Source organism: Osmerus eperlanus, chromosome 24 (assembly GCF_963692335.1).
Source record: "Osmerus eperlanus chromosome 24, fOsmEpe2.1, whole genome shotgun sequence".
NCBI lineage: Eukaryota > Metazoa > Chordata > Actinopteri > Osmeriformes > Osmeridae > Osmerus > Osmerus eperlanus.
In genome coordinates, this window is record NC_085041.1 from 540679 (window position 1) to 559775 (window position 19097).

The 19097-nt window shown below is 50.3% G+C and overlaps 3 protein-coding genes across 5 annotated transcripts in view; all 3 read left to right on the forward strand.

Annotated features, from left to right (window-relative positions):
* Window positions 1-12387, forward strand: part of espnla (espin like a) — a 14546-nt gene extending 2159 nt beyond the window's left edge. Inside the window, 12 exon segments of the mRNA XM_062450084.1 lie at window positions 283-307; window positions 420-606; window positions 723-905; window positions 1497-1628; window positions 9127-9291; window positions 9408-9446; window positions 9449-9473; window positions 9538-9566; window positions 9601-9786; window positions 9863-10021; window positions 10266-10430; window positions 10644-12387. Of these exon segments, the coding sequence (XP_062306068.1) occupies window positions 283-307; window positions 420-606; window positions 723-905; window positions 1497-1628; window positions 9127-9291; window positions 9408-9446; window positions 9449-9473; window positions 9538-9566; window positions 9601-9786; window positions 9863-10021; window positions 10266-10430; window positions 10644-12125 (2777 nt within the window). The 3' untranslated portion in view covers window positions 12126-12387.
* A 380-nt stretch (window positions 12388-12767) lies between these two features.
* On the forward strand, window positions 12768-17575 carry klhl30 (kelch-like family member 30). Of its 3 annotated transcripts, none has more exons than XM_062450608.1 (9): window positions 12768-12886; window positions 13581-14423; window positions 14709-14892; window positions 15153-15239; window positions 15809-15964; window positions 16146-16334; window positions 16542-16687; window positions 16831-17062; window positions 17193-17575. In XM_062450608.1, the coding sequence occupies exons 2-9, from the start codon at window positions 13650-13652 to the stop codon at window positions 17207-17209; spliced, it is 1785 nt and encodes a 594-aa protein (XP_062306592.1). In that variant the 5' UTR covers window positions 12768-12886; window positions 13581-13649; the 3' UTR covers window positions 17210-17575. The 3 variants fall into 3 exon arrangements, with proteins under 3 accessions (XP_062306592.1, XP_062306594.1, XP_062306593.1); XM_062450610.1 differs by lacking the exon at window positions 17193-17575 and adding an exon at window positions 17111-17170; XM_062450609.1 differs by having other exon boundaries at window positions 12770-12886; window positions 13529-14423; window positions 16831-17109; window positions 17234-17575.
* A 438-nt stretch (window positions 17576-18013) lies between these two features.
* Window positions 18014-19097, forward strand: part of crocc2 (ciliary rootlet coiled-coil, rootletin family member 2) — a 30396-nt gene continuing 29312 nt past the window's right edge. The window contains 2 exon segments of the mRNA XM_062450956.1: window positions 18014-18337; window positions 18875-19025. Coding sequence (XP_062306940.1) covers window positions 18281-18337; window positions 18875-19025 — 208 coding nt within the window. The 5' untranslated portion in view covers window positions 18014-18280.

A 19097-nucleotide genomic window follows, 5' to 3' on the forward strand; every position in this document is an offset into this window, starting at 1 on the left:
CCCCCATCCCTTCCTCTCCCCCCTCCCCTCCCCCCTCCCTTCCTTTCCCCCCTCCCCCTCCTCCCCTCCTCTCCCCCCCTCCTCCTGTAACAGACACCGTCAGGCCTGGATGGGTCTCCGCTCATGTCAGGTTCTCACATAGTCAGCCTGGTCCCTCTGAGTTACCGGAAGGAAGGAGGTGTATTTGCATGACACGGACAGGGTCACAGCATCACATGTGACCATCAGCAGTGCCTGAATAATGCAGGCTGGCACCATGTCTATCACATGTCCGTGACGCAGAGATGGACCCACCAGAGCTCAACATGTACAGAAGAGAGTCAATGCTGACCTTTCGACCTCTGTGTTACATAACAGTTGCTAAGAATCTAAGCGTGGACATCCCTCCCCCGTAGTCACCCTGTCCCCCCACCTGACAGGTGTGTGGACCGCCAGACAGCCCTGGGAGCCACGCCCCTCTACCTGGCGTGTCAGGAGGGCCGTCTGCACGTGGTGGAGTACCTGGTGAGGGACTGCGGGGCGGATGTGCAGCGCAGGGCAAGGGACGGCATGACAGGCCTGCATGCAGCCGCACGCATGGGCCACCTGGCACTGGTGGTCTGGCTGGTGAGTGGTCCTCCCCCCTGGAATGCACCCTAGTCTCACCACTGGTCTCCCCTGGTCTGTGTGTGTGTGTGCGCTCATTCTGATCCTTTCCTGCCCCCATGTCCTCTCTCTGGTAGGCCAACTTCACAGAGCTGAGTGTCTCCAGTCAGGACCAGGAGGGCGCCACCGCAGTGCACTTCGCCGCCTGCGGGGGGCACCATCGCGTGCTGGAGAGGCTGCTCCGCATGGGGGCCGCCCTCACCAGGGACCGCTGGGGAGGAACACCCCTGCACGACGCTGCCGAAAATGGGGAATTGGAGGTACGATGTGTCACCTGCCCTTCCAGCAGAACTCTCCTTGTTCCTGGAAAACTACATTCCTGTAGTCCACTTCTGCCCTCCTGTACAACTACAGTCCTGTAGTCCACTTCTGCCCTCCTGTACAACTACAGTCCTGTAGTCCACTTCTGCCCTCCTGTACAACTACAGTCCTGTAGTCCACTTCTGCCCTCCTGTACAACTACAGTCCTGTAGTCCACTTCTGCCCTCCTGTACAACTACAGTCCTGTAGTCCACTTCTGCCCTCCTGTACAACTACAGTCCTGTAGTCCACTTCTGCCCTCCTGTACAACTACAGTCCTGTAGTCCACTTCTGCCCTCCTGTACAACTACAGTCCTGTAGTCCACTTCTGCCCTCCTGTACAACTACAGTCCTGTAGTCCACTTCTGCCCTCCTGTACAACTACAGTCCTGTAGTCCACTTCTGTAAAACCCTACAGGACTGTAGCTCTTGAGGAACAGGGTTGGAATTCCCTACAAATATAGTATGTTCTGTACATAAATAGAATATAAGAAATAATTGTGAATGTAAACTTATTTTAATGTTGTTTGGCTCTGTTTCCCCCTCCCCAGTGCTGCAGGATCCTGTTAGCCAATCAGGTGGAGGCGTCGGTGCAGGACATCGATGGCTTCACTGCAGCTGACCTGGCTGAGTACAACGGGCACTACGACTGTGCCAGCGTCCTGCGCACCGCCGAGAGATGTGTGAGCTCCCTCCGCCATGCTAGCTAGCCTTGGTACCAAGTCCCCAGTCATCCTGTCACCCTCTGCTAGCTAGCCTTGGTACCAAGTCCCTAGTCATCCTGTCACCCTGCTAGCTAGCCTTGGTACCAAGTCCCTAGTCATCCTGTCACCCTGCTAGCTAGCCTTGGTACCAAGTCCCTAGTCATCCTGTCACCCTGCTAGCTAGCCTTGGTACCAAGTCCCTAGTCATCCTGTCACCCTGCTAGCTAGCCTTGGTACCAAGTCCCTAGTCATCCTGTCACCCTGCTAGCTAGCCTTGGTACCAAGTCCCTAGTCATCCTGTCACCCTGCTAGCTAGCCTTGGTACCAAGTCCCTAGTCATCCTGTCACTCTGCTAGCTAGCCTTCGTACCAAGTCCCTAGTCATCCTGTCACCCTGCTAGCTAGCCTAGTCCTGGCACCAAGAGAGGGAGGAAGAGAGAGAGAGGGAAGGAGAGAGAGTAGTTTCTCTGACCTGTTTTTCCTCTCAACTTCACCTGTCAGTCTGAGAGACGTGAGTGAGGGAGGTTGCGGGTGGGAGGCCAGGAGCTCAGGGAGCTGCTAAGCCCGTGTTCTGGAGATGACGGGCGGGGACGGTTCGGTTGCAGATGAGAACACTCTGAAACTCTTTTGTATTGTGTGTGTAAGCAAGACGCTCCTTAATCTGGATCGTTAATATTGCAGGGCTGACACCTTTTGCACCTAGCCTCGTCCTGAAAGCAGAGAGGAAGACGCAGACCTGAGAGACGCAGTTCTGTTCTTGGAAAGATCGAATGTTGGTTCATTGATTTGCAACAGAATCTTTTTTCCCCCTTCTCCATGTTATTATACACGCAGATGAAAAACAGATTAACCGATTCTCTCATGGGAAAAGCGGAACAAGCAACAAAAAAATGAGAGAAAACCTTTCTCAGACCGATCTGTCAACAAACTGACCCTCATTAACCTGTTAGCCACATTCTAGGAATATCCCTGTGGACTGACACAGACAGGTGAGAGGACAGAAGTGTACATATATTTTATTTGAGGATGAGTTGGAGGCTGCAAGGCTATACCTAGAGTAACCCTCCCTCTTTCTCACCCTCTATTTCTCCCTCTCTTCCTCCTTCCTTCCCTCCTCTTTCTCCCTCTTTCCACCCCTCCCTCCTCCTCTACCTACCCCCTCCCTCACTCCTTAGTGGAGAGCTAATTAGCCGCGGGGTTGCTTGGCTGTGGGACATGGATGGATCCGCTGGGAGAGGAGAGCCTATCAGTTACCTCTCTGTAGTGGCTCAGGTGGAGGGCCCGGGGCCGGTGGGGTTACGAGATCTGCAGGCTTCGGTTTCAGCGTTTTCACCGTTCTGATGCCTGGAAGCGGGCAACTCTATCCCTCCATGCAGCCTGGGGAGCAGGATGTCACTGGCTTCAAACACTCGTTTGATTGTGTGTCATGTTATTTTCCAGAGCTTGGAAGTGACAAGTCTGTCACTCAAAGTGAGCACTCCAGAGTGTGTGTGTGTGGTATAATCTACAGTATTATGTTACTCTGCAACTCAAAATTAGAGATGCAGTCTGTCAGGGTTTAGGCCCTGTCTGTCAGAGACGAGTACAGGCTGTTGTCTGAGTTTTGTGTTTTAACACAATGTTTACTTCCTGTTAGTCACATGACAGTGGAGGATTTCCTATCCCAAGTAACTTCCTGTTCTGCAGCGCAGAGGTGAAGGTGTCATATTTTAATCACATTTCTGGTGTTCTGGCACGTTTGCAAGCTTCAATCTCACTTTGTAGCATTCGACCGCTTCCACAGTGTCGGCACGACAGCCTCATGTCCTTACTGTGACTCTGATGGATTGTTTGGGACTGCGTCCAGAGGGTTGCGTGCTTGGCTTCTCCTCATGTCTGGTTTGTTCCCAGAGAAGGTCACCCTCCCTGTGCATGGCTCTCTCAGTGCCTCTCTCAAACAGCTGCAATCAAACAAACAGCTGGCGACGCCAGGTTTATTTTACACTCATCTACAACTTCCCCTCTCCTTTCACAACAAGCACTTGGAAATGACACAAGTTTCTGTAAGCAGGGCTGTTGTTTCCAGAAAAGCTTGGATCGTCCTTAAGCTGGCCTCCATGTACTGTACATAGCAGTAATGTGTGTATATATATATATATATATATATATATATATATATATATAAAATCTACTTACAGATCCTCTTCCAGTTGAGTTGTCATTGTCTCAGTTGTTGGTCAAAAGGACCAAGCTGTCTGTCAATAACAAAGCCTGTAAACAGGCCGTGAAGTTTACCAGCGACTGGATGGGAGAGAGATCAGTCTTCTGGGGGGTTGAAGAACAACTCGGATCTGAAGCTGATCGTCTCCACTAGAGGGGGGTCAGGATCTAGCCTGTCTGTTCTCTGCTCAGCCTGGCGGAGGACCGAAGGGCCCAGGCTGTTTCTGGTTAAACCCTCATCATCTCTCACATCACAAAGGGGTTCCAGCCCCAGAGATTCATCTTGGTAGAATCACACAGCCTTTGATGAAGCAGTTTATCACTACTGGGGAGGCCCCGTCTCACTCTCTCCACCACTCACCCGTCTCACTCTCTCCACCACTCACCCGTCTCACTCTCTCCACCACTCAGCCGTCTCACTCTCTCCACCACTCACCCGTCTCACTCTCTCCACCACTCACCTGTCTCACTCTCTCCACCACTCACCTGTCTCACTCTCTCCACCACTCACCTGTCTCACTCTCTCCACCACTCACCTGTCTCACTCTCTCCACCACTCACCTGTCTCACTCTCTCCACCACTCACCCGTCTCACTCTCTCCACAACTCAGTAGTCTCACTCTCTCCACCACTCACCCGTCTCACTCTCTCCACCACTCAGCCGTCTCACTCTCTCCACCACTCACCCGTCTCACTCTCTCCACCACTCACCCGTCTCACTCTCTCCACCACTCAGCCGTCTCACTCTCTCCACCACTCACCCGTCTCACTCTCTCCACCACTCACCTGTCTCACTCTCTCCACCACTCACCTGTCTCACTCTCTCCACCACTCACCTGTCTCACTCTCTCCACCACTCACCTGTCTCACTCTCTCCACCACTCACCTGTCTCACTCTCTCCACCACTCACCCGTCTCACTCTCTCCACAACTCAGTAGTCTCACTCTCTCCACCACTCACCCGTCTCACTCTCTCCACCACTCAGCCGTCTCACTCTCTCCATCACTCACCTGTCTCACTCTCTCCACCACTCACCAGTCTCACTCTCTCAACTACTCAGCCGTCTCACTCTCTCCACCACTCACCTGTCTCACTCTCTCCACCACTCACCCGTCTCACTCTCTCTGATTTGTGTTTGAGAAAAGGTGGAAAGTGTTTCAGCTGTCCGGTCTCCTGGTTTTCCTCTGTGCTATATCCGGTTTCCTCCTGGTTTCCCCGGAGGTCGGGGTATTGCCTGGGAGGATGCAGGTCAGCTGGTTGAGCTCAGACTGGAGGAAGTGAAACGTTCTTTGTGGAGGTGCATCCCGTGTGTGTGCCACCTGATCCTGCAGGATGCGGTGGATAGTTGTCACAACAGCCGCCTGCGTCCTCAGAACTGCTCATTCTCGCTAATGAGCTTCTCTGATACAGGATCTGCTGCTTATCTCTCCTCATCGCTGCAGGCATAATGTCAACAGGAGATTTACCAGACTATTAACTCATACCTCCCCTAATGTAATTAGCAGCTTTTCCCACTTGACGTGAGAGACATCTCAGTTCAAATCTGATTAAATTGCCTTTTTAAACAGACCTTTCTACTTTTTCTACATTTTCACAAAGGGTTTCACAGACGCTCTTAAACTAGATGTCAACCCACCGAGACCCACCCTAACCCTGGACCAGGTGAAACTACCACACATTCCCCCCATCGTCTCAAATGTCTAGAAATCTCGGAGGCGTATAGCGGAGCTTTCCACTCACCGGCCGTGAGTGGAAAAAGCCCCCTAACCCTCAGGATAAAGTGTTTCTCAGGATAAAGTGTTTCTCAGGATAAAGTGTTTCTGTTCTGGCTGCTTTGACAGCCTACGTTTGTTACCTCTCTGTGCCACAACATGGACATTGGTTTGTCCCTGCATTAGTGACATTACTAGCCACCCAATCCCATCTCTTAATAATTAACGGCATTCTCCGATCAGAGTTTATTGTTTATTGCCTGGCGCCGTCGTAGTTAGTGTCAGAGACGAGCGATTGTTGATGAGGGTGTCAAACGGCAGGAGGCTGATCGACAGACTGTGTCCCGAGACTAGACTCCTGTTGTCCCGGGAACGGAGGAGTTGTCTGGACGGCTGAGACGCCGGGGAGACTGCTGCTCACAGTCGGCTCTGCAGGCTGGTGGGAGAGCTGCTGAAGGTTGGATTGGTTTGTTTGAGGTTTGTGTTTGTGTTTGTGTCTCAGCATTTTTGATCTGGGTTGTGCTGTTGTTTTATGTGTCGCTGTTACATGTATGGGTTTACTTCAATAGGACATGTGTTTCTTGTTAAATGAATATTAGAGTTTTCTATACTGACATCACACAGTTAATCACAAAATCATGAAGTAAATACACCAATACATATACATTATTGCTCTTTATTAAATATGAAATAGAAAGCACTTTAATAATCTGACTTGAAATTGAAAACATTTAAATTAAAGGCATATTTCATATTTTATGGTCAGGGTTAGGATTGTTATTTGCTGTTCTAAGCCATCTGAATCTGCACCATAACTTATCTCTCACTTACAACCCCAATTCCAGAACAGTTGGGACGTTGTGTCAAATAAAATAAAAAACAGAATACAATGATTTACAAATCTTATAAACCCATTATGTTATTCACAATAGAACACATACAACATGTCAAATGTTTAAACTGATGAAATGTACAATTTTAAGGAAAAAATATGGTCATTTTGAATTTGATGGCAGCAACATGTCTCAAAAAAGTTGGGACAAGGCCATGTTCACTGTGTAGCATCCCCTCTTCTTTTAACAACAGTCCGTATCTGTCTGGGAACTGAGGAGACCAGTTACTGGAGTTGTGGGAGAGGAATGTTGTCCCTTTTGTGTCTGATACAGGATTCTTGCTGCTCAACAGCTGCTGAGACGTGTTGCTGCCATCAAATTCAAAATTACCTTATCTTTTCCTTAAAATTGTACATTTCATCAGTTTAAACATTTCACATGTTTTATATGTTCTATTGTGAATAACATAATGGGTTTATGAGATTTGTAAATCATTTTATTCTGTTTTTTATTTTATTTTACACAACGTCCCAACTTTTCTGGAATTGGGGTTGTACAACATCTGACGCACCAAATAAGATCAATGCTTTGCGGCTAAAATAATTCAGATTTGATGACAGGGCTCGGAGGTCTTTCCTTAATAGTTGCTTTGATTTTGGTGAAATCAGGCTTCATCAGCTCCATACATGCCAGCTGCTAGGATCACCAGCTGGACAGTAATAACATCATAATAGCAAAGTACTACAAATATATTCATTAAGTAGCTGCTTTTACCCAAAGTGAGGTACAGGGGGGATTTGATCCTGTGACCTCAATCCAATGCTCTAACCACTGAGTTATGTGGTTAACATATGAATTGTGTTCTCAGGATGGATGTGAGTTGTTCCTCCTGGGTGTGGAGAACCACCACCCTGGGAGATCAGTGAGGTGTGAAAAGACATGTATTTACATCTGGAAGCTCCTATGTAGGATTCTCACCTTACTGTATACATTCCACGTGGCGATCCGTCACTATAAACCTCCTTATCTGGATCGTACAACGCTGGTTCGCTGTACTGGACTTGATTTAGTGTGTCAAAGAGTGGCCTCTCTTTAGGACACCTGGACAGGGTGTAATCGTGTCTGAAAAAACGTGTTTACTCTTAACAGCTAATGTGGATGGTAATAAGTAGGAATGCTGTTTATCCATGAAGAATTAAGTGGCTCTACATTTACAGTACCTGTATGTACTCTCGTCTATACCGCTGCCCACTGCCAATTAATCAGTTGGCCAAACAAGGCCGGACCCTTGGCAGTTTGTAGCTCAGTGTAAGAGGGGTTCCTGACGGCGTTAAGCCTGTTTTTATGCAACACTGTAAGTGAAGCTTCATCTCTAGTGAAGCTTCATCTCTAGTGAAGCTTCATCTCTAGTGAAGCTTCGTCTCTAGTGAAGCTTCGTCTCTAGTGAAGCTTCGTCTCTAGTGAAGCTTCATCTCTAGTGAAGCTTCATCTCTAGTGAAATTTCGTCTCTAGTGAAGCTTCATCTCTAGTGAAGCTTCGTCTCTAAGCTGCTCTGGCTGTGTGGCCTGGAGCTAGAGAGGGAGGATCAGAGCAGGAGAGACCAGCAGGCTGTTAGCAGGAGAGACCAGCAGGCTGTGAGCAGGAGAGACCAGCAGGCTGTGAGCAGGAGAGACCAGCAGGCTGTGAGCAGGAGAGACCAGGAGGCTGTGAGCAGGAGAGACCAGCAGGCTGTGAGCAGGAGAGACCAGCAGGCTGTGAGCAGGAGAGACCAGCAGGCTGTGAGCAGGAGAGACCAGCAGGCTGTGAGCAGGAGAGACCAGGAGGCTGTGAGCAGGAGAGAGACCAGCAGGCTGTGAGCAGGAGAGACCAGCAGGCTGTGAGCAGGAGAGACCAGCAGGCTGTGAGCAGGAGAGACCAGCAGGCTGTGAGCAGGAGAGACCAGGAGGCTGTGAGCAGGAGAGACCAGCAGGCTGTGAGCAGGAGAGACCAGCAGGCTGTGAGCAGGAGAGACCAGCAGGCTGTGAGCAGGAAAGACCAGCAGGCTGTGAGCAGGAGAGACCAGCAGGCTGTGAGCAGGAGAGACCAGCAGGCTGTGAGCAGGAGAGACCAGTAGGCTGTAAGCACGTCTGGGCTGTTAGGAGAAGGTGCTGATGAAAACCAAATGCACCTCATGAAACCCTCAGATGAGCAGAGGGGTCGAGGACACTGAACTGTTAGGAGAAGGTCGCAGAGGGATTTGGTTCCCCGCAGCTCCACCCGCTCATGCCACCCACCCTCAGTCCCCTGTTCTCTGTTTGTGCGTTGATGTATTACACAACTTCTGTGATGTATTACACAACTTCTGTGATGTATTACACAACTTCTGGGAAGTTTCCTCCCTGCCTGAGCGATGTCACAGCATATTTGGTGTTGGACATCAAAGTGCTGTGCGAGGAGGCCGAGCACAGCAGCATGCAGCAGCAGCCCTGCCTTTGATGTTGTGTGTGTGTGCGTGTGTGTGTGTTTAATGCTGTCCTTGGAGAGCTACATTTGATATGCATTCTGCATGGAGTCCATTAGGATGTTACAGGTTCATTAAGGGGGGGATGTAAATGTTTCCATGTCTTCAGCCTCCCTGTGGTGGTGTGAACCTGTGCCAGCTCCGTCCTGGACCCAGGACGAGCTGCTCTAACCCAGCTGTGTCTCACGCTCCCTCCAGAGCTTGACTGTGTTTTCTCCTCCTGTGTCGCACAGCCTTTCGCTGCGGATCAGCCCGTTGAGGAAACAGACCCCGCAGAGGAGGAAGTGAGGGGGAAGACAGCTGTCTCCTGGCAACCCAGCAAAGGGGACTACTACCATCGCCTTAGCGACCCACAAAGGGACTGTCACAGCCGTGGTAGAGATATGGAGAGCTTAAAGGTTTGAAGAACACTTCAACCAACAAAAACAAACAAAAAAAACCTTAAATCCGGTTTTATCCTTTTTTATCATCTCATTCTCATATCAAGGCATAACAAGCTCTCTTGTTGTTCTAGCAACCAGAGTCTGAGGAGCCTCCCCAGGCCAGATACCCCACAGCCCTCCCTCTCTCACACCCGGAAGTTTTCCTGGGAGATAAAAAACTTCTCACCAGTATGAAATCCATAAATTCTCTGAAGGTATCAGGAACTGGGGACATTCTTGCAAGACGAATGGTAACTACTTTCCACCTGAGATCCAATTCTTTAGATTCAGTTCCTTCACTCTAACAAATATTTCTCTACATGTATCTTCAAGTCGGCTCCAGAGACAGCTCAGATTCAGCCCCGGAATGTGACGCAAGATGACAAGAAAGGTTTCCTGGGAGATAAAAAACTTCTCACTAATATGAAATCCATGTGTTCTCTGAAGTCAGGGATCAGTGCAGCACAAGAGGTCAGTACGTTCAATCTGAGACCTGTTTATATTCTGTTGATCAAATCTAACTGGCTGTTCCGTCTTACTACGGTAGCTTGGCAAACCTGCTGAAAAGACATCTAACATCCTGCCTCAGAAGATGATGCTGGGTGACTCTAAAGGCCTCGTGGGAGATAAGAAACTCTTGAACAATATCAAGTCCATGACCTCTCTGAAGGAATCAGGAATTGGGGGAACCTTCACTGGACAAGTCGTAAGTACTTTAGAAACCAGTAGGGGTGTACAGAGATGCCATTATCTCTATCTGTTTACCCCCCAAAATGATCTGTATTCAGATAGAAACCAGAAGTGGGTAGGGCTTAAACCATAAGTATTTTTTATCGTGTTTCGTGACAATTTGACGTGCTATCTATCTTACTTTCCTTCTTCAAAGTCTTCCTGTCTGTGAACTGAAGTGGAGGGTTTGATACTGACAGGAAGTGGTGTTCCTCCCACAGAGCAAGATGGTGGTTCTGCCCACGGAGGAGGCCAACCTGTCAGACATTGACTACCTGGTGCCCACCCATGACGAGCGTGGCCGGCCCATCGCAGAGTGGAAGCGGCAGGTGATGGTGCGCCAGCTGCAGGCCCGGCTGCTGGACGAGGAGGACCAGCGCAGGAAGGTGAGATGCAGCAGAGGTGATTCGAGGTTTCGGAGGTCTTTCCTCTTCCTGTGCTGTGTGGTGCCTCGCTGTGCATCAGCCCCCTGAGGAGATAGAAATGCAGAAGCCTGTTGTTGGTCCAGTGCTTATTCCATACCACGCCATTACGTATCATAAGAGAAATCCTACCTGGTCACGTTCTGTATGTTGATCCAGTGTTGGTCTCCTTGGCAGGAGTCCGGGAGCAGGTATGCCAAGGTGAGCTGGAGGTACTCCCAGGCCCACAATGCCATCCTGGGTCCGTTCGGGGAGCTTCTGACTGAGGATGATCTCATCTACCTGGAGAACCAGATCCAGAACGTGTCCATGCAGAAGAACTGCGAGGGCTATGAGCTGGAGCTGTCCCGCCTGGCCGAGGAGCTCAGGCACATCCTGCCAGCGCCCATCGTCAACATTTCCGTCAACGCGCAGCTCTCGCTGCCGGTGTGGTGCAACCGCATCTCGGGCATCGTGAAGAGCATGTCCTTGCTCATGACCAACCTGTCGGACCAGCCGTACTGCAAGATGCCCAACACGGACCTGGTGACGGTGTTCGGTCAGACCCCCGAGCGCCAGACCTCCAACCGGGGCCGTAGGGAGAGCCGCGAGAAGATCGAGAGCGAGATCCAACAGTTTGGTGTCTCGGTGAGGAACCTGAAGTCGACCTTTGAGTGCGAGAGCTCGTCTCTGTCTGAGGACACGGCCTGTGAGTCGCCTCTGTCGCCTCCCACGCATGAGGAGGAGAAGAAGGAGGAGGGAGGGAGGGGGGAGGAGCAGCACAAGGAGCAGAACAGCGACTCGGGTGGAGACTACGAGGAGAACGTGGTGAACGTCAGAGAGACCACCAGCCTGAGGAAGGAGCGCATCGTGGTCCTGTTCCTCGGCCACTGGAAGAAGTCGGCCTACACCGTGACCCTGAAAAGCAGGGACGCCGCAGAGAGGAAGTCAAGCTCGGACGGCGGCGTGGCCGGGGAGAAGACAGGAGTGGAGCGCAAGCACAGCGCGGAAGGCTCTCCCACCAAGAAGATGATGGAGAACAGCTCCATGGGGCACTTTTTCAAGCAGCGGAGCGCCGTCAACAAGATGATGAACAACTGGAGGAACATGACCTCCACCGTCCCATCCAGGCAGGTCCGCCGCCTCCACAAACAGCAGGCCCTCTTCTCCCCCGAGCAGTTCCTGCCGCGCGTGGACGGAACCTGTGTGGAGTACGACACCCTGACCCTGGACCTCTTCATGCTGGGGTACTTCCACATCCTGGAGCAGGAGCTGTCAGCGGAGGAGAGGAAGGTCAGGCACCTGCTCTGCTTCGAAGTGTTCGACCACCTGGGCCGCTTCACCTGGGAGACGGTCAGGGGCTTCCACAAGGCCGTGGTGCAGGACATCGAGTCCGGGAACCGGGAGTGGAAAGACGGCTTTGAGGACCTCAAGGTGAAGTTCTTCGGTAATGCTCCTGAGTCCGATGGGGAGAGTAAGACGAGCGTGCAGGAGAAACAGTCGCTGCCAGAGGTCAGGAAGATGCCCAAGGTCTTCGTTCAAACGCCGACCCCTGACGAAAGCATGCTGAAGACAGGAACGGACATTTCCAGCTTCAGCAATGACGAGATCTGCAAGTACATCGACCGGAGTTTTGCTTTCTGGAAAGAGAAAGAGGCAGAGATTTTTGATTTTGAATAGTATTAGTGCTAATCTGTTTTATCTTTTTTGATATTTTTGTATAATTTGTAGTCAGCTGACATCAAGTTATTGGAAACGATGGATTGATAGGTGTATTGTAAATGTGTCTTTTCTGAGTGTGAATATTCAGCTGTTTTTGCAATGTGTAAGATAAAAAGCATCTAGATAGTGTTCAACATTTCCAATCCCTGACAAAGAGGGTAGAGTAAAGAGCTCAACAACTATGACAATAAACAATTAAGAAAATACTGAAATGTCATTTTTTTCTTCATACTTTTTTCATACTTTTTTTCTTTTTATGAACACAGAAACTTGGCTCAGCTGTAGTCAAGTCTGTTGTTTACTTTAGCCGTGACGTGAGACATAGCGCTATGTTGTGAACCAGCGTTAATAACCTCACACATCGCACTGCGTCTCACCAGCAGTGTTACTTAACGAAAGATATCGTTGTGTGTTTATGTTTGCCCTGGTATCAGTTAACTCATTAGACATCCTCCATGTCCTGTCTGAATTGCCTGGGACTGTTCCTTTAACAGCAGGTGTTCAGGGTGAAAACCACGCTGGTTGGAATCTGACTTTGAGTCCCCCTGGCTTTCGAGCGACTAAAAATAGCGCGCTGAAAGACAAGCGGTCTGTCCCAATGACTTGGCAGAAGTCTTCCGCCATACTGCCAACAGCATGTTGTTGTAACCAACTCCTGAAACATTAAAAGGTCCTTTTACCGGAATTATGAGCAAATACTGCTTGTGTTTATATCTCTGGTAAGTCTGTCATTTCTCTTTTCAATTTTGGGGTTGTTTTGAAGTTAGGAAATGTGAATTCATGAGAACCAGATACATTCATGAGATAGATGTCATGAGAAATATCATAACCTCAGTTGTGACTGGAGCTAAACGAACACCACTGACCGTGAGTAAACAGACTGTAATTATATAATTCTATAAGGATTGAATACTCGACCTCTAACAAGTTACGCTTATTCTGGTCTGTTTCATGCTTTTTTCACATTTGTCCAGAAGGCATAACAGATGATTCCTCATGTCTAGAAGTTGTTGTTGTGGAAACCTGATGCGTGTTCTCAGACTTTACTGGTAGCAAGTCATTAGAACATTGTGAACAGGTTCCACTGTAACTAAAGGTAGGAAATGACTTACTCTTGATCATTTCAGAATACATAAGAACTAATCAACCAGTTATTTTAGGAGGAAATACAGACTTTGTCTGCTACCTATTTTCCACACTGTTGCCCTCAAATGTTCTTTAGTTTGACCCGTCCAGATGCACTAACATGACTGAACTTTTGTGATCAGCGAATGATAAAGCAGGGCTCCCAATGATCCAGACTTCAGTGGTTTGTAATCCCACAACAACCACTGTCTGTTTTAACAACAAATGTTCCGTAGATTCACACACCTGCCATAACTTGACCTCTCTGTGGCCCGCGTCCCTAGGTAGACACCAGGCTCCGCTCCCGCTCAGCAACTAGACAGTCAGGTCAAGGTTCAAAGGTCAGACGGCGTCACCATGGTGCGTAACGTGGACGACCTGGACTTCTGCCAGTCCACCCACGCCCAGAGCGTCCTGGACGGGCTGCGCTCTCTCTGCTCTCACCCCAAGCTGGTGGACGTCACCCTGAGCGCTCGAGGCCGCGACTTCCCCTGCCACCGCGGCGTGCTGGCGCTCTGCAGCTCCTACTTCCGCTCCATGTTCTCTGGGGACTTTGTGGAGAGCATCGCGGCCCGGGTGGAGCTGCAGGACGTGGACCCAGATGTGCTGAGCACCCTGCTGGACTTTGCCTACACCGGCAAGCTGACCATCAACCAGGGCAACGTGGAGGGGCTCATGCACACCTCCAGCCAGCTGCAGTTCCAGGCGGTGCGGGCTGTGTGCGGCCGGTACCTCCAGAATCAGATCGATGCCACCAACTGCCTGGGGATTCTAGAGTTCGGGGAGCTCCACGGCTGCCCAGAGGTGGTGGCCAAGGCCTGGGCCTTCCTGCTGGAGAACTTTGAGGCGGTGCAGCAGGGAGAGGAGTTCCTGCTGCTGGAGAAGGGCCGGCTGGTGGCATGCCTGGCTAACGAGACCCTGCAGACCCGGTCGGAGCGGTCGCGGGTGGAGGCGGCGCTGATCTGGGTCCGGTACGCAGAGGCCTCGAGGCTGGACAGCCTTCCAGAGCTGCTGGGTCTGGCCAGGCTGGCCCTCCTGCCCCTGGAGTACCTGGGGGAGACCCTGCTGAAGGACAGCCTGCTGCAGAGCTCCGACTGCTGCAGGGAGGCTGTGGAGAGGCTGTACAGAGAGGTCAGTGAGACAGACAGGCAGGCAGGCAGGCAGGCAGGAAGACAGACCAACATCGAGATTGAGCAACCTGGAAACAAGAGCTTTTGGTTTGGATTAGTTCTTCTATTTAGAGATTTCTATTTATATGTAAATCATACATCATACAGAGGTTCCAACTACATCATATTGTACCACAGTAGATGTAACTCAGAAACCTTCCAGACTTGTGACTTTTTTTTTTCTCCTCCACAAAACCAGGTCAATGTTTTTTTATTCAGTTGTGTGGACACTCTTTCTCCTTGTTAGAAAATGAACCTGGCTCCAGGGGAAGTGGTGGAGGCTGGCAGTGAGAGTCCTCAGCCCAACCTGCAGGAGGTGCTGTTCGTCATGGGGGGCCGCTCGCTGGACGACTCAGATGATGAAGATGAGGATGAGGACAGAGACCCCAGACTGCTGCCCAGGAACTGTGGCTTCTACAACACCAAGACCAGTAAACCCACTCTCTCTCTCACTCTCACTCTCTCTCATCCATGACTGGTGCTGTTTGTTCACCAACAGACAAGAGATCCATTGTTATTCGAAGTAGTCTCTGAGTTCTCTCCATCACTAATTCATTCTCTTTCACCTCATCTCACACTTTCTCTCCCTCTTGCTGTCTCTCTATTTGATTTGCACTTGAATTTTATCTCCCTGCTATCTCTCTGCTCTCAATTCACTTATTTCTCTGTCATTCTCTCTCTCTCTCCTCAGAACAGTGGCATCAGCTTGCAGACTTCCCCAACTACAACAAGTGGGGATACTCACTAGTTTCTTTGAATAATGACGTCTACGTCACAGGTGGGTTTTTCTGGAGCTCTGCCTCACATCCACCCTGGAGGTAACCCCCCTCTGCCTCACATCCACCCTGGAGGTAACCCCCCTCTGCCTCACATCCACCCTGGAGGTAACCCCCCTCTGCCTCACATCCACCCTGGAGGTAACCCCCCTCTGCCTCACATCCACCCTGGAGGTAACCCCCCTCTGCCTCACATCCACCCTGGAGGTAACCCCCCTCTGCCTCACATCCACCCTGGAGGTAACCCCCCTCTGCCTCACATCCACCCTGGAGGTAACCCCCCTCTGGTAGCATATTCTGACTGGAGGTAACCCCCCTCTGGTAGCATATTCTGACTGGAGGTAACCCCCCTCTGGTAGCATATTCTGACTGGAGGTAACCCCCCTCTGGTAGCATATTCTGACTGGAGGTAACCCCCCTCTGGTAGCATATTCTGACTGGAGGTAACCCCCCTCTGGTAGCATATTCTGACTGGAGGTAACCCCCCTCTGGTAGCATATTCTGACTGGAGGTAACCCCCCTCTGGTAGCATATTCTGACTGGAGGTAACCCCCCCTCTTTGGTTTCCCAGGGGGTTCCCGGGGCTCCCAGACCAACACCTGGTCGACCACGGAGACCTGGAGGTACACTACGAGGGAGGGCCGCTGGGCCAAGGTGGCCCCCATGCTCCGAGCCCGGACCAACCACACCTCGGTGACGCTCAACGGAGAAATCTACGTCATCGGAGGTGAGAGGATGAACCACGTCTGAGATGTTGAGAAGCGTCCATGACCCCCGTGAGCTCTGGGTCTGTCTGGGCCCAAGCAGCTGGTGGATCGACTGTATGTGAAATGTTCATGTTTTTGTCAGTAGAAGATCCATCTTCTATCAGTTACCAGTATCTTTCCCCACCTTCTCTCTCTTCATAGGCACAACACTGAACTATGTGGAAGTTGAACATTACGACCCTTACACTGACACCTGGGGTATGACCTGCCCTGCCCTCAGATACGTGACCAACTTCACTGCCACGGCGTGTCACGGGAAGCTGTACCTGATTGGCTCCTGTGCCGTGAAGTACAACGCTTTGACCATGCAGTGCTACAACCCTGTCATAGGTCTGCAGGAACAGTCGAATTCAAAACACTCCTCTCATCACGTATCTGTCCTGTTAGCACATAGTCGTTTTTATATTTTATATCACTCCACATTTCACTTTCAGTGTCTAATCTGAGATCAAAATAAATAAGGGATAGTTTGACCTTTGACCCTCTCTGCCCCTGCGTGCTGGTGGGTCTGTGTGTGTGTGTTTGTGTGTGTGACAGACGGCTGGAGCGTGATCTGCTCTCCCTTCATCCCCAAGTATCTCTCCTCTCCTCGCTCTGTCTCGGTGGATGGACTCATCTACCTGATCGCTGACAACACCAAGAAGGTGTACCTGTACGACCCTGAGGCCAACCTGTGGCAGAAGGTGAGCTCAGCACTGATCACCTTTCATCCAGTCTCTGTCAGAGCCACGTCTACAGTCATCACAACTCTACGACTGTTAACTCATTGTGCCTGTTTCTGCCTCCACTGCCTCGATTGTGTCTCGGCCTCCGCCGTCTCCCCCAGGTTCAGTTCCTGCACATGCTCCATGAGAATGGGGGCCTGGTGGTTCTGGACGGCCACCTGTACGTGACAGGGGGCCACTGGAAGGGCATGGAGGGGGACTACGGCGTGGAGGTGGAGGCCTACGACCGAGCCTCCAACTCCTGGCAGGTGGAGAGCTTCCTCCCTCGTCTCTGGTTCTACAGCGGGGTGTGTTCTGTGTTCCTGGACCCGGCCCAGTGGCCAGAACCTTTCCCTATGGATGAGGACTGACGGACGAGAGCTGAGGATGAAGACTGAGGACTGAGGGAGCAGGACTGAGGGAGCAGGACTGTGGATGAGGACTGAGGGAGCAGGACTGAGGGAGCAGGACTGTGGATGAGGACTGAGGGAGCAGGACTGAGGGAGCAGGACTGTGGATGAGGACTGAGGGAGCAGGACTGTGGATGAGGACTGAGGGGTTGGACCCGAGGATGAGGCCTTTAGGAAGGACAGTGTTTGGGCCTCAGGGTCCTAGTGCCAGCTGCTCCTGTCTGCGCTACATGCATGCAGAGTTATTGTGAACATCATCAGGGGGTTTGTGTCCCAGAATAGCAGGTTGCTACATGCTCTCATATTTCGTTATTCTTTTTTGGTATTTGTGTGGAGCTCATAAGATGTGTTTATTTATACCTTCTGTAACCTGCCTCGGATGCAAGGACATGTTTTCACTTTGTTGTGTTTGTGTTTTAGGATCCCTAATGGAGTCAATAAATATTTGTAGAAAATATTCTTGTTTTGAGTCAATATCTGAATGTGCTAATTTAAACTATTAACAATGTTTATCACAACGTTTTTAAGATTGTGAAACATTAAAACACACCTGCTTCAAATGAATTGGTCGTTATCCAGCAGAAGCCTGATAACGAACCTTCATTAGAATCAGGTGTGTTGGAGCAGAGAAACCTCAGAACACCCCTGCATTTAAGCATACAATAATTCGAATAAGAACTGTATGCAATACTGGACAGTGGAGATATTATAATGATCGTTGCCTGCTGATCGTGGTGCGTGTAAATAGGTTATGTTCATTAACTCGTCATTCCCCATAGAGGCGGCAAGGCAAAGTTGCTTTCCTCAAAGCAGCGCGTCTCTTCTACCATGGAAACGACCAAGCCAGCATTGTATTTCTATGGTAACGGCCCGGGAGCGTCTGGTCCCCCGGGCAACTTCTGCTGGCATTTGTTTCGCGCTCTGTTTGTCTTTACAAGTTCCTCTAAAGTTATTGTGTGCAAAGCCCAACTTTGGAAATCCGTGCATTTCGTGTTTTGGTGCAGCTTAGCTATGTCACATAGCAATAGAACGCGAATGCAATAAATATTCCTGCTGGTAAACAGAACATGTTTTCAGAAAGAAGACTTTGATTTTTGGGGGATTTGATCCAACTTTACCTCTACAAAACAGTCGCGAAATAGAAGGTGAAGAGCAAATAAAAATGAGTTCTCCAGACGAGCAAGGTGCAGCGTCTCCGCGGCTCGAGGCTGTCATCCAGGTGGGTGCGAGAGGACGAACCTCTGAACTAGGGAGTCAGGTGGCTGAGCGGTTAGGGAATCGGGCTAGTAATCAGAAGGTTGCCGGTTCGATTCCTGGCTGTGCAAAATGACATTATGTCCTTGGGCAAGGCACTTCACCCTACTTGCCTCGGGGGAATGTCCCTGTACTTACTGTAAGTCGCTCTGGATAAGAGCGTCTGCTAAATGACTAAATGTAAACTTGAACGTGTGCGTGAACATGAGCCCTGGCTGGCTGTTTGACTGGTGCACAATACCTGTTAAAACATACCACTGCATACATAATTTATTTTTGAGAGACTAATGAATACTTGCTTTTAGTCAAATTATTATTTAACTTGTTAAACCTAAACTTAGGATATCTTGGAAATGCCTTTCTATTTCTGAAACACGTTACTAAGGTACAAGGAGGAGAGATCTAAATCAACCAAATAAAATGTTATCTGGAGCATATAGTCCTTTTACAAGCAGGGCCTCGTATAATAGAACTGCACCTAAACCTGCTGCTGCGTGTCTAGAAGCTGGAGGAGTCTCTTCTCAGCCTGACGGGGCAAGGGGATGCACCCACCTGCACCTCCACCTGCACCTCCACCTGCCCCTCCACCTCCACGCCGGTCTCCACACGCATCCGCCAGATCATCACCCGCAACCTAGCCGAGCCTCCCACCGGTAAGACACCCACAGAGGTCCAGGAGTTAGAGGTCCATGGTTAGAGGTAAAGATCGCGGCCCAGGTCGCCTA